The sequence below is a fragment of the Nelumbo lutea genome, chromosome 7 (assembly GCF_056320005.1).
Source record: "Nelumbo lutea isolate HS-2025 chromosome 7, American lotus-T2T, whole genome shotgun sequence".
Classification (NCBI taxonomy): domain Eukaryota; kingdom Viridiplantae; phylum Streptophyta; class Magnoliopsida; order Proteales; family Nelumbonaceae; genus Nelumbo; species Nelumbo lutea.
In genome coordinates, this window is record NC_142690.1 from 28,745,859 (window position 1) to 28,772,578 (window position 26,720).

The window sequence follows — 26,720 nt, forward strand, 5'->3', positions numbered from 1 at the left end:
TGGATTTGAACTGAGCTGAATGCTTGGCTTTTCGAATGCAGATTGCTAAAATTTTGTTAGGCTTGAGCTTGATTCAAGCTAGAAACTTGAGCTCGAGCTTAGCTTGGTTCAAAGGTTGCAAGTTTGAGCTTGACTACAAGCCGAGTTTTTTTTTTCTAAAAAAATAAAAATTATATATATAAAAACATTTTTTATTTTACATACAAAAAAATACGAATTATAAAAAGGGTAAATCTCTTAAACTACTCTTAATGTTTATGATATTGACAAACTCTACTCTTATTGTTTATATATTGTATTAATCTACTCTTTAAGTTTTTTAACAATTGTCTAAAACCTCATTGTCATTAATTTTCTGTCAAATATGTGACATCACACGAGTGCTAATTATTTTAAGTTCCTAAATACCGTTATTGTTCACCGCCGCTGTTGGAAGTTGCAGCGGTGGGGTGATTTTGGTATCGTCGTCGCCACTACAACTTCCGAACGACAAATTGCACTGTCGATGCCAATGCTTTGGGGAAGCTTTACGATCCCATCCCCCACTAGTTCTGGTCTCATTCCTCACCCCCCATTGTGATTAGCTCGACATCCCTTTCCAATCGAACCTACCATGGAATAGAGGAATCAGAATAGGCGAAAACTGCGAGTAGAAACCAGGCGGTGGCGGATTTTGCTTTCGGGCACTGAGAGAATGGTTTTACTAATTCCATACTGCAGAGATTAGGGTTCCCGACGAAGCTATCCGCGTATACATTGTAAGCAAAACCACTAGGAATTTTTCCGCTCAGCTTGTTGTCCGAGAGGTTGAATTTGTTGAGGTTCAGCTTGGTTAGCTCCGACGGGATTGCCCTGGAAAGTAGGTTTCTAGATAGATCTAGGTACGTTAGGACTGGTAACTTACCAAGCTCATGGAAGAGAAAGGTGTGATATCAAATACAAAAAGCACACAGGATTTGGTGGTGGAGGGGTTGAAGCACTTAGAGAACACAATTGAAGCAGCCTTTCAAATCATTTCATCCATGAACGATGAACTCTGTAACCCAGCGTTGTGGCCCATAGCTCATTCTTCCCGTGGCGATGCTTCTGATTCATCTCATCATTCAGAAATGGGTGGTGGTTCTCTTGAAGAGGCTCGTCTTCATCACAAATCTTCCATTGCTTCTCTTCGTTCTATTATTTCTGCAATTCCCAACTCCTGGAAGGTAAATCAAGAACCCTAGATTCCTTTGATTTCTCTTTCTTCCGAGATACCATTGGCTTTCATATTTCATTTTAGTTGCTTTGGTTATAGCAATAGAGGAATTGCCAAGTAGAAAAACAAATCAAACTTATAAAGAAACTCATTAAATCTCTTATGATTCATAAAAACTTGATTACAAGATCGTTAACCTTCATTTACATGATCATTAACAATCCTCCACTAGTGCTTTAGGGAAGTATTAGGTCTTCAATCCCCGTTGATTGCAATAAAACGCTCGATCGCAGCTGCATCCGAGACTTTTAACAGTAGCTGCATCCAGCACCGCTAAATGCTAAAATCCCAACCACAATTTTTCATTTGAAAATTTAATGAATAGTGAAGGGCAGATTCGATATTTCATTTTTTTTCATTAGTGTTTACCGATATGTTAATTGTTAGAAAACTTAAGGGTAGTTTAAGACGATATACAAATAGTAAGGGTACAATTTGTCAATTTCGTGAACAATAGGGGTAGTTTAAGAGATTTACCCTTATAAAAATTATTTATTATTATACATATAAAAATATGAAATATACATATAAAAAATATTTTATTTTACATAAACAAAATAAGAATTATAAGAATTATTTATTATATATATATATATATATGTATTTGTATATGTATGTATGTATGTAATAAAAATTATTTATTTATTATACTAGGCTCGATTAGACTCACGAGCCTCACGAGCTGAGTTTCACTTGGCTTGATCTCGACTCAATTAGCAAATGAGCCTATATATATCAGGCTCAAGCTCAGCTCGAAGCTAAGTTTAAATTGAATCAAGTCGAGCTTGAATAGCTCATGAGAAGCTTGGCTTGTGGCCTCCCCTAATTCTACGAAAAAAATATATCAAACATGGCAAAAATCTTTGGACCTCTAGTAATCCCTCCTCAGCATCCAACACTTGGACTAGCATTTTAATGATTAGGGAAGACTTAATAAAGGGAGTCAAGTGGCTGATTGGAAATGGCTGGAGTGTGAACTTATTCTCAGACCCCTAGATTTTGATGACTATGGATAACAAACTTCGTGAGAATCCGTTCCATTATCAGAACAGGATAGTTCCTAGTATCATCTAAGAAGACTTACAGTTTGAGAAAACTTGGAACCACAGCCTAGTTCAACAGCTTTTCCATCTTGCTGAAGCGAAGTTGATTAAATCCATTCGTTTCCCTGCCCCTAGTGCTCAGGAGGCTTATGCCTCTTGCGTTCTGAACTACACCCTACACCTCTAGGTAGTGGAATACCTCGCATCACGCCTCTACGTTTTAAAACATTGGCTGAGTTAAAGAGGTGAAACATTGGTTGCTTCATTAGAGAAAATGATTGGATTTCCATAGGTCAATAAAACATGGGTTACTATTTCCTTTTTTATATCAATTAGAAAAACAAGGGTAAATTTCTTAAACTACTCCAATTTGTCCTTCACTATTCATCAAATTTTCAAAATAAAACCTAACCCATGAAAAACCCTGATTTCCAATTTTCTCCAAATGCAAATATAGAAGAATGGTGGTTGACTGTGGAACACGTTTACTATCTTCCCAGCCAGGTTGTATAAAACAGTGGTGGCCGAGTTCCCGTGAGGTTCAAACGGAACTTGGTTCGTGTTATTACTATGACTCTACGATGACTTGATTGACAAGTTCCCCAAGGTGCCTAAACTAGTCTCCCCAAGGAGGAGAGGGTTTCTAAAAATTGATAATGGTCAAACATGAATCCTCGCCTGAGGATGATTATAAGAGCAAATCCAATGACAAATTATTACTTCTCTCCATTTCTCTTTCTGTCTGTTGCAGTACACCCTGAAGATACGCCAGTGCATCAATGAGAATCGATCGCTTATCCATCTGTCACCACCACAAACACAGTTGTTTACAACTACAGGAAGAAGAAGAAGAAGAAAGCATACCTTTGTGATGTTGGGTATCAAAGACCTGAAAGTGAAGAGTTGCTTATTCAATTATTTCCTCCGATTGCGTTCTGAAACCAAATTCTTACTATTTATTCCATATTGTTTCTTGCTATCACTTCCTTCTTCCTCTTCTTCGTCCTCCATCTCTCCGGCCCCAGTGCTCCACTGCTCTGTTGCTGTAGAAGTTGCTCTTCTAGTAACTGTTGTTGTTCCTGCTCAAGTAAAACTCGATCCTGATCTTGTTCTTGCACTAATTCCTGGAACGAACAATAAGAAAATCTATTGCTATCTTCTTCTTCACCGAATGCTGGTTGTGGGGTCACGAATATTCATTTTCCTCCAAGAAAGAAAATAGATCTGACTCCTTGTCTACCTTGGGAGGCTCAGCTTCCCACCATTCCTTAAGACCCAAAATCATATCGTTGGCGGCGGTGACATTTCCCGGCCAAAAGTGGACTCCCTCCTCATCTTGCATCAGGAATTCCTCCAATTGCTCCATCCCCAACCAATTCTATACTCAGATTATAGAGAGTGAACAAATCCCTTGTCTCTCTCTCTCTCTCTCTCCTTCTTTCTTCGTTTTTTTCGGAAAGGGTGGTTGAGACGGGAATGAACTGAAACCTCCCAACGGGACAACAAGGATGAAAATCAGCGTCGAAATTTGCAGCGGAAGCTATATTTCTCCACGACTTTGAGTGCGAAAGGGCAATGTGCGAATGTGTTCTCATCCAAGAAACCAGTGGCCGATACCGGGACTAGCTCCTTCGACCTTCTTCACCTCCTTCTCACCAAATTTTGCCGTTCGGAAGTGCCATCGCTTGCGTTGACGATACCAAAATCACTGCCACCATTGCAACTTCCAACAACGGCCGTGAATAATAAGGTTATTTTAGGAATTTCAAAATAAGTACCACTCACGTGAGGTCACATGTGAATGGAGTATAAGAGAAAATTAACTTTTAGACAATTGTCAAAAAACTTAAGGGGACCTTAAGACAACAACTAAACACTAAGAGTAGAGTTAGTCAATTTCACAAACAATAGGAATAGTTTAAGAAATTTAAATAAAAAACAAGAAGGAAAATGACATGTTTTGAAAATTCAATTAATAGTTAAAAGATATTTCTACCTTTCACTTTTTATTTGTTAGAATGATGAATGAACCTTTTGAAAAAGGCAAAATCTATGGTATGGAAAGAATTTTGATCCATCAAAACCCACCCATAAATTTTGATAAATAACACCTGAATGGGTACCAAGTTTATGAAGGTGCCAACCAGCTGGTTGGTAAGGTCTCTTATTGCCTTATTGGTTATAGCGGAGACATGGATTAGGAATGGCAACAGGGTGGATTTGGAGGTGGGGATGATATTCCCCCTCCCCGATTCCCGTCGGGGATGGGTTCCCTACAGGGACTTGAATCCCTAAAATTTTTTAGATAATAGTATTTATTTGAAAATTAATTTTACTTAAATAAATAAAAATTTTAAATTATAAATAACTTTTTAAATATGTTTTGATATATATATATATATATATATATATATTATAAAGAATATAATAATATATATTTAATATATAATATAAATAATATATATATATAATAAATAATATATATAGATACATACATAACTGGGGGTGGGGTGGGGTCGGGGCGGGACGGGGACCTCAATCCCCATCCCTAACCCCGACCCTGATCATGAATTCCTATTAATCCTCGTCCCCCTCGTCCCCATCCCCACCCCGCTAAAACAATACCCATCCTCGACGGGTCAAAGAAATCAAATCTCCATCGGAGATGGGAAAATTGCCATCCCTAACATCGATCAAATCCCACCTTCACATGGATATGGGTATGGATTGGGGGTGGGCTTTGATCAAAACTCTTTCCATACCATATTTTTTCTGCATCATAGATTAAGGTATAAGTAGCAATAGGTTATAATAACTATTTGTTGTTATAATAACTATTTGTTGAAACTATAGATATCCTTTTTTTTTTTTTTTATTTCCCATACTATAAGGTTGTGAGGAATGACAACAAGTAAGTCCGTGTATCGCACGGGTCCCTCAAGTTAACAAGCAATCTCAAAACAAACTGGCAACCAGAGAAGAGCCTATCACAGTTCACAGAGCTGAAGCTGATTGATAAGTTCTGGTACTGTTCATTCAGTAAATATTGTATCTGTCGTGGAAGAAACGAAAATTCACGCAGCCATGGACGAAGCTCAAGAAATTCTACTGAACAGTCTCGGCAGCTTGGGTGTTTCTCTTCCTCCGAGGGTTTCTTCGGTCCAAGATCTCAACCCAGGCACATTGGTTTCGATCTGTGCTCAATCGCTTCACCTGATCGACGATTCTTTATCCTTCCCAACGTCCTTACCAGATATAATGGCCGAGCGGTTCAAGATCTGTGCAGAGATTGCTTCGGCCATTAAAGGTGTTGGTTACAGAGGAGATATAAGCTTCAATCAGGTACCTTTTCATGATGTTTGAAATCTCGGTTCAGTATCGGAAGAATTTAGTGAATTTACATTGTTTAAAATGATGGGACTATGATTCTTAATTCGAAATTTATTGTTAAGTGTATGGAAATGTCCCACCGAATAAGACAATTAAGATAGGCTACTTCTCCCTTTTATCAACAATTTGAACGCATACAGCAGTGAATTCTGTAATAACACTTCGAATCGGGGAAGGGAAGTAAATCTAAATTTTTTCTCACTAAAGTATACGATATGATTGCTTTACTTTATAGACTAATGGAAGGACAGACATACAAAAGAAAGGAGTCTCTTTTGCACCTTATAGGTATAACCTATTGCGGTAGACCATGTTATCTTGTATTGAGCGGATGCATTAGGTCAATAAGAAAACTTATATCAGACCTAGGCCTAGTGTGCTATTTGAAGCATAGTGGTTTGTGACTTCGTGTTGCTTACTTAATTCCCACTCTGTTATTTATGTTCTATTTGTTTTATTTATTGTTGGAAAATTACAAACTTCTCGGGAACTGCCAAAACCCTTAAGTCCTGAGGGCTACCATTAATTTCCACTCACTCGATTTCAATGGCTGTGCCTATTCATTGATGGTCATTGTCTCTGACTATTCAACTTATGCTGATAATCCCCTATGGAGGAACAACTGCGCTATGATACCAAAATACTTCTACATGCTTACTGTACTTGTGTGGTTATGCCAGGAAAGATATATGCTTCATGCGACACTGGATATGATTGCCTTTACTTAGTTAACCCAAAATGTCTTTTACTCTGCTTTCAATTTACTAAAAACCCTTCCTCTACTAAGCCATCTCCTCATGAATATTACTTTTCTGAGAAGAAGTTTACTTTCATTAAGCAAAAAAGGGAAGGTTTTACAGGATATATAAGCAATATACCTTACCAGAACAGCCCCCCAAAAAATACCTCCCAACATTTACAAAGATAACAAAGAATCACTATAAAGGGGTCCCTGCCAACCCCAGATTTTGCTACAGCATCTACCACACCATTCAGCTCTCTTGGGATCCACCTGAAATAACAAATCACCTAAGACAAGATTTCCTTGATTTCATTAAACAGATGAATGAATCTCCAAGGACATGTCCTCTCTCTTTTCTCAGGACCAGTGGGAACGGGGAACTCAACTAGAGTTGAGTTGCTAGCAGTTTTTCAGGGAGTTCTTACTGCAAATGAGCTGAAGTGGAGAACTTGATGACCGAAGGTGATTCTATGCTGGTAGTGGGGTGGTTGAAAGATCCGGAATCTGTAATATGGATACTTTAGCTAAGCATGGTGTGAATAGCGATCTGTTGTATTGGGCTCAATTGTAAGCTCATATTGTTTTTATTGCGAGGGGAGAGGTTACATCTCGTGCCTCTCCTAGAGATACTTGTACTGGATATGACTTTGGTTAATAAAATTCATTTTATCTATCTAAAAATAGATGAGTAAAATCTCCAAGGCCCATCCTGCAAATTCTTTATCCGGCTGATAACAATCCTAGAATCTCCTTCCACCACCACTGAAGAAATGTTCAGAGACACCATGGTCCTCGGACCCACCAGCAAGGCCTGAACCTCTGCTTCAACAGCTTCTGCCTCTCCAATTGGTTCACTGAAGGCCCAAACTAGATCCCCAATATAATTTAGAATCCTGACACCTGAGGCTTGACAGACTAACATAACAGCGATCAAACTGGAGAATGTACTCAGTTAAGGGTCTTGGAACCAATGAAGCATTATGAGCAGCAGCTGTGCATGAAGAACTCAAAACCTGCCCCCAGTTTATTTCTAAATCTCCTATAGAGATGCCTCTTAACTGCTTTATAGTTGTCATCCAGGAGTTGACTCGGAAAATAATTTTCCCTTTTAGATCTTCCAAAGAGGAGCATTTGTCTTCAAAAGTTCTTTTATTATGCCTCTCCCAGATACACTACCACACAGCATGGATGACAACCTTCCCATATAGAAATCCTCTTTTGCCCATTTTGCACTCAGCCATCCTCCTGAGTTTTTTCTAGGCATAAATAGTTGATCTCTCTCTCTCAAGAGTTCCATATAATGTATTTGAAATAATAGTTGATCTTTCTCTCTCTCAACAAAGTTAACAAAATTGACAAAACCAGTGATTTAGAAAATAATGTTTAAATCAGTGAAAGACGAAAAATACTTTTTTGGGAGACAAAATTAGCCCTGTAAAAAATTTAAAGGGACCTACCTCTCTTCATAAAGCTAACAAATGCAGTAAATAATTTTGATTTGTCAAAAGCTGTAAAAATGGTGAGCCCCCCTGCTTTAGCACTTTATTTAGCTAGGAAGAAAACTGTAAAAATGGCAAGTCCCCTCCTAGCATGTAATTTTAAGAACACAATGACTACTCTCTCCATAACTAATATTGATCAGGTTGATCACTGGTAAATTTACCAAAGCCCATGAAATCCTAGCTGAACATGAAACTCTACAGATGTCATCTTATGGTTGTGGTTGCTATTCATCTCTTCCATTGATGCTTTTTTTTGAATTGTTGGTCATGGTCACCAAAATCCAAATGTGGTTCATGGGGTTGATATGTAAGGTGGTTGCAGAACAGATAAAGTGGAAGCTTATCTATTTACTTTCAAACTGAGAAACAGTCAAAAGAATCAAGTATTCACCAATCTATGTTGTGGTTGTGGCCTTACAGTCTGTGCATGACTCTGGTATCTCCCGTTATCTCTGGCCTTCCCATTGTCTTCTATAAGCAAGAAACTTTTCAAAATACTTGTTTTTATCAATCAGTCTCATCAAATTGTAACAGTAAAATTCTGATTGAATCAGTTTCCTATTGTCTAGTTTCTAGTTTTCTAGTAACTGTAAACTGACATTCTTTATTTATACTTCTGGACATGGAATCAAGTATCCCCCATTCTTCATTGGTTCTCTTTTTACCACCTCTTCCTTTCTTGGATTTTTCCTATTGAATAAAGAGAACAAACATGGATTATCAGTTTATATATCAACCTAGCATGTCTCCTTATTCTCAATCAAGATGCTTTTTTTAAGAAGTTGGGCCCCTACCAATAGGGGTGCAACTTGGGTCGGCCCAACTCTAGCCCAAAGGAATATGCATGCATGCTTGCATATATTAAAAATATATAAGATTCCTATTTAATGGTTCTAAATGGGTTTTTGGACAAATTTTCAATACATTGGGTTGGGCCTAATAGGTCTGCTTGATCTCAATTGACCAACTTGAGCCCAACCCAATTGTGTCAAGTTTCATTTCAAGCTGGTCCTGGGTTGGACAGATAGGTCTTGAGCTCGGGCTCAATCCAGTGGTGGTCAAAGGTCTCCCAAAGTTTAAAGGAAAAGGGGTTAAGGAAGACAAAAATGGTCGAACCCCTGGAGGGGCTGCACTACATCCCCTCCAGTGAGGGATCAGGCCACTGTAGTTCTCCACAGTTTGCCAATGACCTCAGAGAAGGAAGAGGAGAGAAACTGAAAGAGAATATAGGAGGGAGTGTCGATGGTACGAGAGAGAAGGGGAGGAGAGGAGAGAGATCTGGATCCCTCATCTGTATTTGGGTCTTGGGTCCCTGTTTGGGCATGGGACCCCTATTTATATTTTCCTTAATAAGATGTTTCTGGAATCTCCTAATACATGCTTTCTTGGGGTAATTATTAGACCGAGTCGGATACACTTAACTGGGTCTATGGTGGTCTGCAAGTCTATGCTACAAAGCTTAGGCCTTAAGACCCAATTGTTAGGGTTGAGCTTGGGTTGACCTTAAGCCCAACTCAGCCCTCCCAAGTTGATAGGGCATTTTTAACACAAACCCATGCATCACATTGGTCCCTTCTAGTGTATTAACAAATAATGGGATAATCATGCTTGTATCGATAATTCCATATTGAAGATCTTAAGAAATGGGGAGTTGTATCCATATTTTTCACATCTGTATCCATGCCTGTATCTATATCTGAGCATCTTAGCAATGCTTCTTCAAAAGACTGTGATGAAAGGGAAGCACTGGATGTGATGCAGGAGCATGCTGGTGCTTTAACCCTGAAAAAAAGTTGGTTTAGACTCACAAACCAGTCCCCAAATAAGCCACTAATTACCTTCAAAAGCAAGAGAGCTTTCCCTATATAAAGGGATTTACTAGTCTTTTTATTGGTTAAAATGAAAATTTGTTATCCAAAAAAAACACTGAAAATTTTATGGACTAAAGTATGCGACATATACATTAAAAGGATAGATTCCCAATTTTGTTAGGCAAGTCAGTGTGACCTAACCCCATAATTTACAAGTTGCATTATCATTATAATAAATTTTCCCAAGATAGTTGAATTTTTGTTCAGCCCTCATTTGGCTAACAAATCAGCCAAACAGTTCTCTGACCTTGGAACCCATTTGAGTGCATATCTTAGTTCCCTTTGCGGATTCAATAACTTCCCTCATAATGTGCCTATATATATATATATACCAGAAAAGAAATTCATTTATTAATTTAAATAATTGAAATTAAGTTGCAACAATACCCAAAATAAGGATGGTCTATCAGCTCCCTTCTTGGCTAACACATCCACCAACCCATTTGCTTCCCTTTTAACCCATCTAAAAGTAGAGTTAAATTTCTTTGCAAGTTGGTCAATCTGTCTAAAAGTGAATCTGAGTTTCCAAGGTGCTGACTCAATTTACTTTGCCCATGTTATGATCAGAAGGGAGTTTCCTTCAATTTCCAACTCTCTTGTCCCTAATTGTTCAGCAAGCTTCAGTCCTTGCAACAGTGCTTTTGATTCAGCCTGAATCGAGTAACCAAAACCAATTGGTCCTGAGAACAAGGCCATTACTACTCCTTGATGGTTTCGAAAAACTCCCCCTATGCTTGCTCTTCCTGGGTTGCCAAAAGTACCATCAAAGTTTAGTTTCATTTTATTTAAACTTGGTGGTTTCCACTCCATTCTTATAATTTCTCTATGTGATTCTGAGAGCGCCACTTCTCTCCAATTTCTTAAGTTGTCATCCATGCCTTGAACAGTTCCAAGGTTTTAACCCAATCTACTGATCTAATTTTAATGGCTTCAATCACCTCCTAAGGAATTTGCATTTTTCATTCCGATTTCTCTCTTCCCAAATAGACCAAACCATGGCTGCATGTACTACCTTCCACATACATCTTCCCCTTTTCTTCTGTTGCCTCAGGAAAGTTGGGATGAAAAGGCGCACTTCGTCTTGTGAGGGAGCCCATCTGCAACCAAAGAGAGAACAGAAATAGTCCCAAATACAATAAACAAATGAGCAGGAGAGAAGTAAGTGAGAAAGGGTTTCACCACAAGCCTGGCAAAGAACACAGATGAGGAGAAAGGCACATGTTTGGCATTCTTTTCTGTAGCACGTCACAGGTATTTACCTTCCCTAGGAGCATTTCCCAGCAAAGAGCTTGTACTTTAGGAGGAATTGGTTTGCACCATATTTCTCTTACAGGGAAGTTTACCCCCCACACTATCCAACTGGGCAAGTATGTTGAAGAAAGAAGAACAGGAAAACAAACCATCTGAAGCTGGATACAAAATTCTATTATCAAGGCCATTATGGTCCAGGTAAACCATTTCCAACTTTGACAAAAGGACAAGGAGAGAATCACACTCATTGTCTCTCAAACCCCTTCTGAACCCTAAGTCCCAATTTGATCCAGTTTCTGAGGGTAATGTCCCTATATTGCCACAAGATCTGGTTGTTGTTAATTTATTTTTCAGCCAATCTACTACAACATGAGAGTCCCCTTTCACTACATTACTATCTTTGAATCTCCCTCCAAGTTTTTATTTACTTCTAAATCCAAAGTTTGCAATGAAAAGAGAGTTCAAGAGGCTAAAGGACCTGTTCTCCAACTTCTCCCCACAAAGAAAAAGAAAAAAAAAGGAAAAAAATAGAAAAGGAGAATAAAGATAAGAGAACACTGTTCAATTTTCCATCCCCATTGAACAAGCCATTCCCTTCACCACTAACCATACTTATTGCAATTGTTCTGAAAATAATTTTATATTTTATCAACTTTTTCCATCCAATAAATAATATAATTCATGAGGATCTTGCTGATGACAATTTGCTTATGGTGGTCTATGTGAAAAGGCTAGAAAGATTAAGTATCATTATTTTGGAAAAGTATGAAGTGCTTTTTTGTAACTTGACATGATAATGTTTATTTTTGGAGTAGGCTAAAGTTATATCTCTTTTCCCATTTTCTTTTAAATTACTATTTTGTCACTATGATACCTGGATCCTTGCACATGTCTAGCATACTACTGTCAGGCATAATGCTTACCAGATACTGTATTGACACTTCTAGATGTACTCTATACTACTGTCAGGCATAATGCTTAGCAGGACATAAGTCTTCAGAAATAACATTTAGCTTAAAAAACTTGATACAAAAACATTATATAAACATATTACATGAGATAACCTTACCCATAATTGTGCCTGGGATTTTAGGAAAGGGAGAGTTGGATCCCTGTTTCCAATATCCATGTGTAACCATGGATCAAGATATCGATATGCCTAATTTCCAAAGATGGGTATCGGTCTGTCTCAGTATCACCAATACTCTTGGCTTTTTTTTTTATTTATTTTTGTTAGTGTCGAGTATGTAGGGGTAATTTTGTCTTTGTGAGTGTGTTTAGGTGCTGATGCGTAAGTTTATGTTAGGTTTAATGTCCCTAACTTAAGTAGTGGCATATGTGACTTTTTCACATTATTTTAGTAATATAAAATACATCTGGCCGAATGGGAGAGAACTTTTTCTCTCATTTGAACCAGAATCTTTTCTCCTTGTTTCTCTTTTGCTCTTCTTCTTTCTCTCTTTCTCTCCTTCTCTCTTCTCTCTCTCTCTTCCTTGACTATTATCAGTCTAACAGGCAGACCGAATACTAACATGGTATCAGAGCTAAACTGAGCAATTCAGATCTGCCTAGAATTCTGTTATCTGCGCACCCAGCCTAGGGTTTTATCTTATTTTCTTCGCCATCAGCTAGAGATAAGGGACAAGGCTGAAAAGGAGTGATCGCCCTCTTCCTTTGGAAGTTGTTATGCCTCCAGTTGTGGTGTTTGTGGTCGGTTGCTGCAATTTCTAAGAAGTCCTCCCCTAATCGATGAAGAGAAGAGGGTTGATTCGTGTGGTGCAGTGGGTGTCTTGTGTGGTCTGTTTTTTGGTGATCTGGTAAGAGGTTTTATGCATTTTTTTTTGGGGTGAATCAAATGAGAAGTCTATTTCAGACTGTATGGTGGGATTTCAGATTGTAGTGTACTAGGGTTTGTGCACCCTTCAGTGTGATTCGAAGGGGGGGGGTTCCTCAAACAGTGTTGGGAAGTTTCCGACAGTCATGGAGTTGGGTTTGTGGTGTAAAGAGTGCAATTTGCAGTAGTAGTAAGTGCTGAAATCAGGGTGTAGTGTGATCTAGTGTGCAGTTTGCCGATTTCAGCAATGGGAGACAACAGTGATAGCAAGACTAGTGTGATGGTCCCTACTAACTACCTAAATGTTCAAATGACCTCCATTAAGCTGAATGGAGAAAATTATGTACCTTGGGCCAAATCTGTAGAAGTCTTTCTTAAGGCAAAGAAGAAGGTGAAGCACATAAGGGATGAAAAACCTTCCACCGATTCTCCTGAGTGTGATGATTGGGAGCAGGCAGATGCACAGATCATCACATGGTTATGGAATAGTATGAAACCCAAGATTAGTGTAAATTTCATGTTCCTTGATACTGCCAAAGAAGTGTGGGACCATGCTAAGAAGCTGTATTCGGGTCAAGACAACACAACCAGAGTATATCAGTTGTACCAGGAATACTTTAATCTACAACAAGGTAATCAGAGTCTTGAAGAGTACTATGCTAGTATGAGAAACATTCGTAATGAATTGAATGTTTATCACCCCCTCACTTTTGTTGTCAAAATTCAACAACAACAGAGAGAACAACTTGATGTGACTCAGTTTAATCTGAATATGAACCAGTGCGGGCTCAGATACCAGGAGCTCTCCCTTCCTTAGAAGAGCACCTCGACTCAGGAGGATTTCCATTGGATCTACCGAGAACCCTAATATTTCCGAAAGATCGGCCCTAGTAGTATCCAAAGGACGTGGTGTTAGAGGTGGAGCTCGGGGAGCTCAATCTGGCCGTAGTGGTAGTAGTAGACCGGCATATGGCCAGAGTGGTGGTAGTGGACCTATTTATAACCGTGGTGGTGGTCGTATTGGAGGTCGAGATTCAGGGGGAGCCCGTGGCAGAGGACGTAGTTCGGGTCCAAGGAGGTGTACACACTGTGGTATGGATGGACATACCATCAAGTATTGCTATGACTTGCATGGTCCACCTTCAACTTGGGCCAATCATGCCATAACCAGTGATAGTAGCTTCAGACAGGAGAGCCATTTAGCCGATTAGGTACCTCCTACATCCACATATGTTGCTGGGAAGGAGATGATAAGTATTCCCCGTGATGAGTATGAGAGGTTAGTACAGGTCACATCTCAGCAGAACACAACCACTCTCGCACACTCAGGTATGGCTTGTTTGGCATCCACACTCCATCCTTGGATTATTGATTTTGGAGCCTCGAATCACATGACTGGAACTCCAGGTGTGTTTTCTTCCCTCTCTCATTGCTCAACATCAGAATCTGTTACCCTTGCTAATGGTTATACATCCTCCATTTGTGGTGTTGGTAATGTTGACCTGGACCCGTATCCCTATCCTCAATTTTGCATGTCCCTAAATTTCCTTTTAATCTTATGTCTGTTAGTAAGTTGACCAAGTCTCTTAATTGCTCCATTACCTTTTATCCCTTTTCGTGTGTTTTTTCAGGATCTCAAGACAGGGATGAAGATTGGTGAAGGGCATGAAGCTGGTGGATTGTATTATCTTGATGGTGGTGGAAGTACGTCAACAGCTCTCCAATCGTCCCTCTCTCCTCTCCAGTGGCACTGTCGATTTGGTCATCTTTCACTGAAAGTTTTTAAGTCTTTGGTTCCTTCATTGAGTCATCTTTCTGTTTTGGATTGTGAGTCGTGTTAGTTGGGGAAACATCATCATGTTCCCTTTAGTCCTATAGTTGATAATCGTGTATTGAGTTTTTTCTTTGGTTCATTTAGATGCTTGGGGTCCTTATAAAGTGATGCCATACAATGGATATAAATATTTTGTCATTTTTGTTGATGATTATTCAAGGATGACATGGCTCTATTTAATGAAAGAAAAAAGTGAATTGTTTACCATTTTCCAAAAGTTTTATACTAAGATTTGCAACCAATTTGGTATTCACATTAAAATTTTTCGTTCTGATAATGGCCGTGGATATCTCTCTTCATCATTTCAGGACTACCTAGACCAACATGGCATTATCCATTAGACTTCATGTACCTACACCCCACAACAAAACGGGTGGCTGAGAGAAAGACTCGTCACCTCTTGGAAACAGGTCGGTCCCTCATGCATCACATGAATGTTCCCAAATCCTTTTGGAGTGATGCAATGCTTAATTCCTTTTTCTTGGTTAACCGGATGCCCACGTCTATCCTTGATGGTCATTCCCCATTCACCACATTGTTTCCTAGTCTCCGTTTCCTCTCTCTCCTCGAGTTTTTGGATGTATTTGTTTTATTCATAATCTGGGGCCAGGAATGGACAAGTTAGATGCACAGTCTATTAAGTGCATCTTCCTTGGCTATTCTCGGACTCAGAAAGGGTATAAGTGTTATCACCCTAGCTCTCGACGTTCCTTTGTATGTGCTGATGTTACTTTCTTTGAGTCTACTCCATTCTTCTTGGGGCTTTGTGATGTTTCTTCCTCCTCATCACCTCCTCCCCTTCCTTTTCCAGTTGTGGACTCTGTTCCTCTTGTTCCCACAGTGACCAAGTCTTTGCCTCCGTTGCCACCACCTGTTGAACGACCACCGATCCATCAAGTGTATACACATTGCCCACATGTACCGGCACCTCCTCTAGCTTCATCATCATTGACAGATCCGACAGTTGTTACTACACCAGTCTCGACCCCAGTATCTGATCTTGATCTTCCCATTGCCTTGCGAAAAGGTAAGTGTAGTTGTACCCTTCATCGTATTTCTAATTATGTTTCATTGACTCACCTTTCCACTTCCCATCGCCAGTTTATCTCTTTGTTATCCTCTGTTGTTATACCTAAGGATGTCTAGGAAGCCCTTGCCTCTCCAGGATGGTGCCGTGCGACGGAAGAACTCTCAGCTCTGGCTCATAATCATACATGGGAACTCACCACTCTTCCTCCTGGTAAGCAGGTTGTTGGCTGTAAGTGGATTTATACGGTTAAGTACTTACCTTATGGTAGTGTAGAGCGGCTGAAAGCTAGATTGGTTGCCAAAGGGTATTCCCAAACCTATGGTATTGATTACACAAAGACTTTCTCCCCGGTTGCTAAGATTGGTTCAGTTTGTGTTGTGATTTCTCTTGCTGCGATGTATGATTGGCCCCTCTATCAGCTTGATATCAAGAATGCCTTCTTGCATGGTGATATGCTTGAGGAGGTCTATATGGAGCAACCACCGAGGTTTGTTGCTCAAGGAGAGGATGGTAAGGTGTACCGGCTACTGAAGGCCATTTATGGGCTTAAACAGTCTCCTCGAGCATGGTTTGGAAAATTTAGTGAGGTAATAAAGAAGTTTGGTATGGAACAGTGCCAAGTTGACCATTTCGTCTTCAGTCATGACTCTCAGGTAGGGAAAATCCTATTAGTGGTGTATGTAGATGATATTGTCATTACCGGGAATGATAAAATGGGCATTGACAGGTTGAAGATCTTTCTACAGGATCATTTTCAGACAAAGGACCTTGGTAAATTGAAGTATTTCTTGGGGATAGAAGTAGCAAGGTCCAAGCATGGTATTAACTTGTGTCAGAGGAAATATGCTCTTGATTTGCTTGAAGAAACAGGTTTGTTAGGTGCTAAACCAGTTGAAACTCCTATGGAAACAAACACTAAGCTGAGCAGTGATATGGGTGCAGTGTTTGAAGACCTTGGCAGATACCGGCAGCTGGTAGGTAAACTAAACTACCTAACCATCACTCGGCCAGACATTTCATTTGCAGTTAGTGTGGTAAGTCAGTTCATGCAAAAACCTCTGGTTCCACATTAGGATGTGGTTATAAGGATTGTGAGGTATTTAAAGGGGGCTATGGCACATACTACTTGTGAATTAGTGTGGCTAAGGAACCTTCTACAGGAGATGGGGTACACTATTGATACTCCAATGAAGCTCTACTGTGACAATTAGGCTGCAATTCACATTTCCTCTAATCCGGTGTTTCATGAGAGAACCAAACACATAGAGGTTGATTGTCACTTTGTTAGAGAGAAGGTGTTGAGTGGAGTGATAGACACTACATATGTCAACACAGGGAACCAGTGGGCAGATTTGTTTACTAAAGGGCTGAGTCGAGGGAGAGTGGACATATGTAACAAGCTGGGATTATATGATATATACTCTTCAGCTTGAAGGGGAGTGTTAGTGTCAAGTATGTTGGGGTAATCTTGTCTTTGTGCTTGTTTTTTTTTTTTGATCAATAACACTTTCATTAAATCATCAGTAGAAAATTTACAGGAGGAAGGCAAACACACTTATCTTCTAAGAGCCACAAAGAGCCTCATAAAAGGAAAAAAGAAGAAAAAGATAAAAGAAGACACTAAAGTTACAGCTTAGCCCAAAACAGTGAATCCCTTTCTGCCTCTTGTTTAGCTAAACCGTCAGCTAGGGGATTAGCCGATCTTTTAACCCAACATGTCCTAACTTCCATCTCCCGCACCAGCCACATGAATTTCCTCCTCTCATTGTTGTATTTCATAAACCATTTTGACCTTTAGTCAGCCACCCTATCACCACCTTCGAATCCCCTTCAATTATGAGTTTCTTGATGTTCAACTCCTTAGCTTTCCGGACTCCTTCCATAACTGCAAAGATCTCAGCTCTAAGGGAGTCACCCACTCCAATTGGGCCTGAGAACATGGCAGAGATGACCCCATTTTCGTCCCTAAAAACACCTCCAATCCCCGATTGCCCCAGATTTTCTCTACTACATCCATCAAAGTTTAATTTCAAAAATCCACTAGGTGGGGGAGTCCAAGCCACATTCATTACTGACTTGGTCTGTGCGCAATTTTCAATTTCACCCCACTTCCTCAACATGTCATCCACAGTGTAATCTGTGAATAGTTCCAAATATTTCAGCTACTGTACCGCCCTAATATGTATGGTAGCCCTCAGATCTTCTGCTCCTCTTTGGGTTTTTGAGAATATCCTGGAATTTCTTTCTTCCCACAATGTCCAACATACTGCAGCCCTTGTCTTTGTGCTTGTGTTTAGGTGCTGATATGTAAGTTTATGTTAGATTTAATTCCCTAACTTAAGTATGGGCATATGTGACTTTTCCACATTATTTTAGTAATATAAAATACATCTGGCCGAATGGGAGAGTGGACCTTTTCTCTCATTCAAACCAGAATCTTTTCTCCTTGTTTCTCTTCTGCTCTTCTCCTTTCTCTCTTTCTCTCCTTCTATCTTCCTTGACTGTTATCAATCTAACAGGCAGACTGAACACTAACAATTTTTTATTTAAATGCATGAGAGAGGGATGCCTAATTTCCCAAAATTTCAGAACCCCCAACCAATGTTTTGAAAATCATAATTGTATCATAAGTTGTAGTGAAAGTTGAATTGAATCAAATCATGAATTGTAAGATTATTTCTATATTTTACAAACTTGTGAAAAAAAAGTTTAGATATATTACAAGTCTATATATATATATATATATATATATATACCATATAGGTACCTAAAACAATAGAATTACTATTTATACAATAGAAGCCTAAGATGATATAATCAAGTTTTAGAATGACTCTTTAACCTACATATGATACAAAATAAACATAGTGGCTGATCATAAATAATGTAAATAAACCATTTTTAATAAGGTCTTTAAAAGAAGTCTCCCTTGACAAAATTAAATATAAATAAAAAAATGACACTAAACCACTTGGTCAAACATGTTCTGATATCATCTCAAGCAACCATTCAACCTAAAAGCTTAAGTTGTTAGGTGAGGTGCCTGAATAGGTTTTTATTCTCTGACAACCACAAAGTCTTAGTATGATATATTTTCAAATTTTCCATTATTAGAAAATTCCATCCCTGTAAAAGAAATATTGGCATCACTCTCTTTTTCTTTCTTTTAAGTTATGCCAACTTTACTTGGATGCAGGTTATATGTTGACATAGGTGCATTTTTATTCTTTTAGCAACTGAACTCCTGCTAATTCCTTTAATTTTGGTTGTTATTTTTATTGTTCTAAATGCTTCTTAGAAGTAGAAAATATGTGTTGCTTACCGCAGTTCCTGTATCCTTCTGAAGAGGACTCATATAAGTTGGTGAGGTTCTTGGTGGAGAGATTATCTGAAGCATCAGAAGATGGGAAAAATGCTAACAAGAAAATTGATGGTGTAATAAGATCAGAAAACAATAAATTAGAAGTTGTGCTGAAGGATACAGTAGAAAAGGATGATAATCCAAGGTTACATCTCAATCAGCTAATTGTTACAACTGGATTAAACGATCTGAAATTGGAGACAGAGGTGGTAGAGACTACATGTCCTGTGGATAAGGAGTTCTCTGTTAATGGGCCCATTGATGCTTGCCTGGCTCCACGAGATAAGGCTGAGAAAGGTGCTGTTGGCATATCTGGAGAAGGGTCGCTAGAGTCTAGTAAGGAAGAGAGATGCAGAAGACCGGAAGATATCAAGGAGTCAATAGAAGAATCTGGAAACTTAAAAGGGGCTTCTTATGGAGTCAGAGAAAGTCCAGCCAATAGCTACACTGTATTTGAGCAGAATCTGGCTTTTCTTCAGGAGCACTCATCCAAGGTATACTTATTTTAAAGGAGGTAAAATTTAATTGATGAATGAACTAATTCAGATAGATTTTTTTTTTTTTGATAAATGGCATCAAAGTATTTTTATTAGTGTGTGGTAGAAGGGGCAAAAAGAATTTACACCATACCCCACTTTACATCCAAAAGAAAACCCTAAGATAGCAAAATGTCCCCCTAATTGGACTGAAGATATGCTAAGTCAAGCCCATGGTACTGTGAAGAGGCTTGAGCTCAAGAACTCAAGTACCTTGATTTTTCCAGAGATCCCAACAGATAGCCAACGGTGTGAGATTCCAGAGGATGTAAGCAGCTCATCCAACCTTTCTTGAGGGATCCATTGCCTTCCAAACAACTGAAGCAAATAATGCCAGAGGCCTGAGGTAACAGGGCAGTGGATAAATAGATGACTTGCTGACTCCCCTTCCCTGCCACACAGTCCACAAATAACCTCCATCACCATGGCTCTTGAGATAGATTCTCTCTCGTTAAGGCCTTATCCCATACAACCAAACTGCAGAAACTCTCCAATTTCCAATTTGTTATAGTGCAATTTGATTGAAAACAGCACACCACAGCCTGTGATCAGACCTTGTGAACTGTAAGCTAGCTCTGCAAAAAAGGTCCATCAGCCTGGAGAAATCTTCCACCCTCCCAATCATTGACGTTTCACCTGAACTGGGGGCAACAAATCACACCCACTTCTGTGGATTCTAGTAATTTCAGGTGGTGGCATCCCTATTGGTAGCAATTGCAAACAGAAGGGAAAACCTCACAAAAGCCTCTTCACCATACCACCTGTCTTTCCAAAAAAACTCCACTACCTGCCTCCATTTGACTGTGTCTTCTGAAATCCTTGCAAAGTCCCACGATTCCTTTCATAGATTGCAATCATATGATTGAGATGGAACATGGGTATCCCAGCCTAAGGGCGCAGTGCCATATTTATCACTGATGAACTTCTGCCAGAGATGTTCCCTCTCAATTCCAAATCTCCAAAGCCACTTAAACAGAGACATGCTTTATTCATGGGTTTTCAGCTGCGAAGCCCCAAGCATCCAGCTTTTTCGGGCTTGCAAATTGTATCCCGAGCCAGCAGATGATGTGCTCACCATCACGACCTTCCCAAAGGAAGTCCCTTATGCACACTATGTGGTCCAAGTATCCAAAGATAAAATTTGGTATTTTGATCATTTTCTAGCAAGAATAATTCTTTAATAGATCAGGTAAAAGTTCCTATGGAAAAAATTTGGTATTTGATCATTTTACAGATACAAAACCAGATTAAGGATTTGCACAGTGAAGGAAAGATGTTATTGGAGGAGTTGTCATCAAGGGTTTTAGAATCTCAGTGTCTACAATATGAATATAATGTACTTGAAGCAGTGGTAGGAATGGCAACTGATCATGAAAAACCTATTGACTTGTACGTTGAAGATCTCAATAAGCGAATATTAGCAGGAAGAAATGATCTTGTCGAACTTGGATCGCAATGGTAGGACCTTTTTGTTTGTTCATTTCCATCATTTTTAGTTTCATGAAGTTTGTAGTGGTTTTATTAAGCCACAGGTTTTCAAACCTATGATTGTTTTGAGCAGTCACAGATCGCAATTTTACAGGCTTCTCTTTGCTACCATGTTTATTAGTCTTAGGATACATTGGTTGACATTTACTGCAGGGATGCTTTGAATAAACCTCTGGAGGATAAAAAGAGAAGCCTGGAGGAGTCGCTCCATGCTCAAACACCAGAGGTTCTGGACAAGCTCAAAAAATTGAAAGAAGTTGAGTTGCAGACACAAGAAATCATCTCTGAAATTCAAAAGAGGTATTTCATCTATAATAAAAGTGTTGCACCTGTCTTCAACTCCTTGGTCAAGTTTGGATTCCATAAAAAGTTTATTTATGATCAAGGAAATCATACCATCTTTTCAAGATATGGAAATCGTCGGTTCACCAAGAAAAATATTCAACTCAGCATCAACCCTAGTAGCTATATAGGGTCAGCTACAGCCTACGTGATTTTTGTCCCACCAATGTGCTCTATCAAAAGCCTTTCCATCTGTTGAGATTTGAGAAAATAAGTATTATGTGAACCTGATTGATTCTGTAGTTGTTATTTACTTTTCTCCATTTAGTTTGGTCCTGTTAAGTCAGTTAGTGGGTCCATGGGCCTTATGGGGGTATTTATGTAATATTACATCACATTATAAGAGTATAAATTCTGGCGGGACTCCAATTTGAATCTCCCAATCTGTTCCTCCCAGAATTCTCTTGTCCTCTTGTTTTCTCTTCTTCCCTCTCTTCTATTTTGCTGAAACTTTCTTCCTACTCTTTTCTCTTGATCTATCCTGTTCCCATTATTTTTTTTTCTATGCTGAAATAAACAAGTCTGTCCAATTGTAAGTTGTAAGTCTCAATTTTTACCACTTTAACCCAGTTTTCTTTGGTCTCACACTTACTCTTTTAGAGCCTTCAGCCACTCACCACTGGTACAGTCATTTATTTTCTATGCACATGAACAAAGCCATCTTAACTGACTTTCCCTCATCTTGTCACCAGTTGGGGCTACTCCTAGGTTCTCTTGAATGTACTTATTTCTAATTCTGTTCTTTCTAAGTCTTTCCACTTATCCATCTCAACTATACTCATTTTTGGAATATGTTCTTTCTTGACTGGTCAGCACTCTGTTTCTTATAATGTTGAAGGTTCTGTAGCCATCTTATAGAGATTCCTTTTAATCCCATTAGTATACACTGATAACATAGCATTACTAGATGTATCTTTTTTTTTTATTGACAAAATTTACTTAATTGATGATAAAAATGTAGTATTTAATTTATCAAAAAAAAGTGTAGTATTTACAATTTTTATGTATATGTCTTTTTGCTTTTTAGGGCTGGTTCACCTGCCGACCCTCTATCACTTGTTTATACTAGATGTACCTTTCCACTTCAACCACCCTGTTCTAATTCTATAGGCATAACCTTATTCAATTTCCTCCTCATTATGGATGACTAATCCAAGGTGGAAGCAGTTATTGGGTATCTCCTAACCATCAGTCTTAATTGGACTACCATTGCACTACTATTACTAAAATTGCAATGCAGGTATTTTACCTTTTGATTTTTTTTTATGAATGAAAATAATTTATTAATCCAGAAGTAATAAGGCAATACAGGAAACCCAAAAAGAGACACGAGCTGTTACCTCTTCTAATAAAGTATTACATCAAATTGAAACAGAAATAGTCCGAAGTAAAATTAAGAGCAGCCCAAAATAAATGTTCCCTTGAAGCCCCCTGCTTAGCTAACCCATCCACTAAGGTATTTGCTGATCTTCCCACCCAAAGAGGGGTAACAGTCATGTTTCTTGTGAGCCAGTTGACTTTCCTCAATAAAGACTTTTTAACCTTTTGATTTTCCAAAGACTTTTTAACCTCTTCTTTAATACAATTTGTTATTTGAACCACATATCATTAATTTCTTTCCCTACATTCCATTTTTTCAACTTTTAATTTGCCCTTAAATTTTATTTACTTTCTCCTTTTTTATTCCACCACCTAAGTTTAGGGCATCCAATCCCTTTCTTCTTTTTCTTCTTTTCCTTTTTCATCCATCTTTTAATACAAACATCTAAAACTGCCAACCTATTTTGTATAATTAGACTTTTACTTGGGATAACCTTGTGATCTTTTCACATTAGTCGTTATATTATTCTAATAAAAAAATTATTTTCTTTTATTAGATTGGCTTTTAAAAGTGATTAAATGTCAAACTTTCCTCTTGAAGTATGCGACTATATTTGTTATTTCAAGATCTATGCTCCTGCAAAATCTAAAATGGTATCCCGCTGCCTCATTTCTTTTATGCTTTATGCATCTTTTTTCCCTGTATGACCATTTAAATACTTCCAATACATATTCCCCAAATTTTTTAGTGCTTTTGTCTCATCTTACTTGAGGCACATGAACACTAATTATTTTAATTATCTTTTCTCCAAAGATAAAATTAATTAATATGATTCTATTTTTAAATTAAAATGTACAGCTTCATGTTTGAAATCCTTTTCTATTATTATCCTGACCCTATTTTTATTAGTGACCATCCCTATGTACCAAACTTTATATTTGTCAATCTCATTAGCTTTATCCCCTTTCCATTTCATCTCTTCTAAATACACTGGTAATTCATCTTGTTTCCATTGTATCCACTATTTCCATCCTCTTGCTAGTCAAAGGTCCATATTGCTAAAATAATATGCCTTCTTTACTTGCACAGTTGCACTTATCCATCAAGGTGTAGGAACACTGGCTTACTTACCACTGCAGATGGGTTCATTGTAGTTCATTGTTTACAAAGAACACCATAGTGGTGAAACCTCACTAATTTATCACTTCATCATGTCAATGCAGTATGCCATCATCTGGACAATGCCCTAGTGTTGCCTTAGATGATATATAATTCATATTGTATTGGATTGACAAAGTTTTTTTTCCTTTGTTTCCCAAGATTCCAATCTGACCCAGCCCTCATCTGGGCTTGGAATTGACAGTGTAAGACACTAATATTTATGGAGTTACACCAAGAAAAATAAAGATATGAAAATCAAAGAGAAATTTTCCAAAGAGAGCAGAAGACCAGACCCTCTTTCATGAGATGAATATGATGGATCTGAAGCCTATAGTCGTCAATGAACTCCATTTCCAATGGGAAAATATAGGGATGTAGCTTGGGCATGCTCAAGTGCCCAACCTAACCCAAGCCTGACAAACCCACCCAAGCATGGAGGAGCAATCACCAATTGGATAATATGGAACAATCCCTGTCTCTGTGGGTTATTGTGATATCCGAATAGTAGGATCAATTAGTTAATTTGGAGCTATGGGTTTTCATTGACTTTCTGTTTATTGCTTTTTCCTTCTCTACTTTTTGGTTAAAAGAGATCAATAAGAAATTCCAGTCTCTTTTAAGGCAAATTTACTATACAACAGGTTGTAGATCATCTGTCATCCCCCCCCCCCCCCCCCAAAAAAAAAAAAAAAAGAAGAAAAGAACCCCGAACAAAGGCAGTATCCAATCCCAAATCTCCACTACAAGTAGCAGGAGATTTTACCAGCAAGTTGGCTGTTGCTGACTAACCTTGAAGCTTCTTTCAGATTGGCACTGTATATCCTAATGATATTGTTACTTATTGCGTTCTCATTGGTTGTAGAGAGGAAGAACATTCTAGACTATCTGCTGAGCTTAAGGACCAACCAAAAGTTGCTTCACGAAAATCCTATATTCAGAGGATTACTGAGATCACAAAGAACAGTAGGAAACAAGATGCTGATATTGAGCGGATATTACAAGAGACGAGAGAGCTTCAGATAGAGAGTAATTCCATCCAAGACCGTCTCCATCGAACTTATGCTGTGGTTGATGAAACCATATTCAGGTACAAAAGTGAGATGATACAAACTGAATAAGAGGAAATTGATTTTAGGGTAGCTAGAAATATGGTTGCTGTCCTTTTATTTTAGTACAATGCCAGTCTACATGCAGAAAGTCTTGATCACCTTCCACAGGGTTCAAGTCCATTTTAAGAGAAATTCAGCTTCCATGATTATTCTAACTATCCATTTTTCTTTTCAAGAGATCAAAATACATGTTAGGCAATCCAAAAATGTATATAAAATTGTATTGATTGACATTAGGTCAATTTTGATCTGCGATTGTTTTCTGACATCTTTGTTATCCATATCTGTTGCTTGTACATCATAGCACGGTATCTTTGTTAAAATGACTGGGTTATGATAGAAAACTTTTTCACATGAATAGTATGTTTAGAGCCTTAAACTGCCTTAAACTGGTAACAGACAAGTGATTTTGACCAGTCAAACAGTCCACTGATTTTTCTATCAGTAATAAGATCAACTGCATTTATTAAACAAACCTGTCAAAAGAACATAAAAATCCTACTCCTATAAGTGGGAATATGGCTGGCACACTGTCTTAGGTGGATCTACCTCAAGTCCTATTCTGTTCAGGTTTCCCCTTTTATTATTCATAAAGTTTTGGCCTGTCCTGACTATTTTCTTATCCTTTCACAACTAGTTGTTTGTCTCAAAGCTCCATTATATTCTTGATTTGAGATTACAATGTTTCAAAATGATCATAAAAAAGATCTTTAATCATTCATTGCTGGTTCGTGTCTTAGGGATGCAAAGAAAGATTCAGTGAGTCGGCAGGCTTATAGGCTCCTTACGAGCCTCCACCAGAGCTTTGAACAGATCTCAGAGAAAATCCTTGCCACTGACAGAGCTCGGAGGGAGATTGCTGAGCACGAAGCAAAGCTTGCAGCAATGGCCTCTCGTAGCTTAGACATCAATAGACTACAAACTGATCTTGATGCCATCAGGAGGGAGAATGAGTTCTTGGAGCAAAGATTGCATAACAGAGAGATGTAAATACCCCCCTCCCCCCTCCAGAATGTGATTTTTCATACATCACTTGTAGATTAAGTCTATTAATTTTTCTAGAATCTAAATTTTGAGTTTAACAATGAAAATTTTAGTTTCATTTATTTATTATGATTGTCTATTTTCCTTCCCCAATTGTGCTATGCCTTTGTAAAATTCATGGCTCTTAAACCTGTCAAGTAGTTTCAATATTTTCATGTAATCATCGTTGTCACCCTATGAGCTTAAAAATTCTACGTTGTAACTGAAATCATATTCCAAATGTTCAATTTTCTAGGGTGCAAGTAATCACTGAGAATATGTTTCAGTAGACCCATCAACTTCTACCAAGATTATGAACACACAACCGCAGGATGGACGCAATAGATTTTTTCAAATACTAATAGCAAGTTATTGTTGCACTGCATCCGGTTAAATGTCTGCCATTTCTCACCTAGGATGTTTTAATCATGTTTAGATGCTTGTTGGTCTTCAGTTCAGATCCTACTGCCATGAGCATGTACGAGTTTGAAGCAAGGATCACGTTCATATTATAAGAAACACTGTTTTTGAAACCGGACAGGAAAAACCAGGACCTGACCGGTTTCGTTTTTCTCCAAAACCGCTTTTTCCTCCAAAACCGTTGATTTTGGTCAGCAAACCACTGAT

The 26,720-nt window shown here is 38.4% G+C and overlaps 1 protein-coding gene and 2 pseudogenes across 1 annotated transcript; 2 read left to right on the forward strand and 1 right to left on the reverse strand.

The window, feature by feature from the left end:
* The first annotated feature begins 428 nt into the window (after positions 1 to 428).
* LOC148845893 (coiled-coil protein) lies at positions 429 to 26,207 on the forward strand. Its single transcript, XM_088955277.1, has 7 exons — positions 429 to 1,205; positions 5,190 to 5,640; positions 19,080 to 19,607; positions 20,884 to 21,107; positions 21,291 to 21,437; positions 24,824 to 25,048; positions 25,811 to 26,207. The coding sequence occupies exons 2-7, from the start codon at positions 5,383 to 5,385 to the stop codon at positions 26,058 to 26,060; spliced, it is 1,632 nt and encodes a 543-aa protein (XP_088811403.1). The 5' UTR covers positions 429 to 1,205; positions 5,190 to 5,382; the 3' UTR covers positions 26,061 to 26,207.
* On the forward strand, positions 912 to 1,300 carry LOC148845894 (mediator of RNA polymerase II transcription subunit 30 pseudogene; annotated as a pseudogene).
* LOC148845895 (transcription factor bHLH35 pseudogene) lies at positions 2,942 to 3,453 on the reverse strand (annotated as a pseudogene).
* Positions 26,208 to 26,720: the final 513 nt, after the last annotated feature.

What these genes read in the sequence shown, in the direction of transcription:
- LOC148845893 (XM_088955277.1), top strand. Translation starts at nt 5,383, where the DNA reads ATGGACGAAGCTCAAGAAATTCTACTGAACAGTCTCGGCAGCTTGGGT. An exon ending in GAGATATAAGCTTCAATCAG is followed by an intron (nt 5,641 to 19,079) that starts GTACCTTTTCAT and finishes TGCTTACCGCAG; the next exon opens with TTCCTGTATCCTTCTGAAGA. An exon ending in TTCAGGAGCACTCATCCAAG is followed by an intron (nt 19,608 to 20,883) that starts GTATACTTATTT and finishes ATCATTTTACAG; the next exon opens with ATACAAAACCAGATTAAGGA.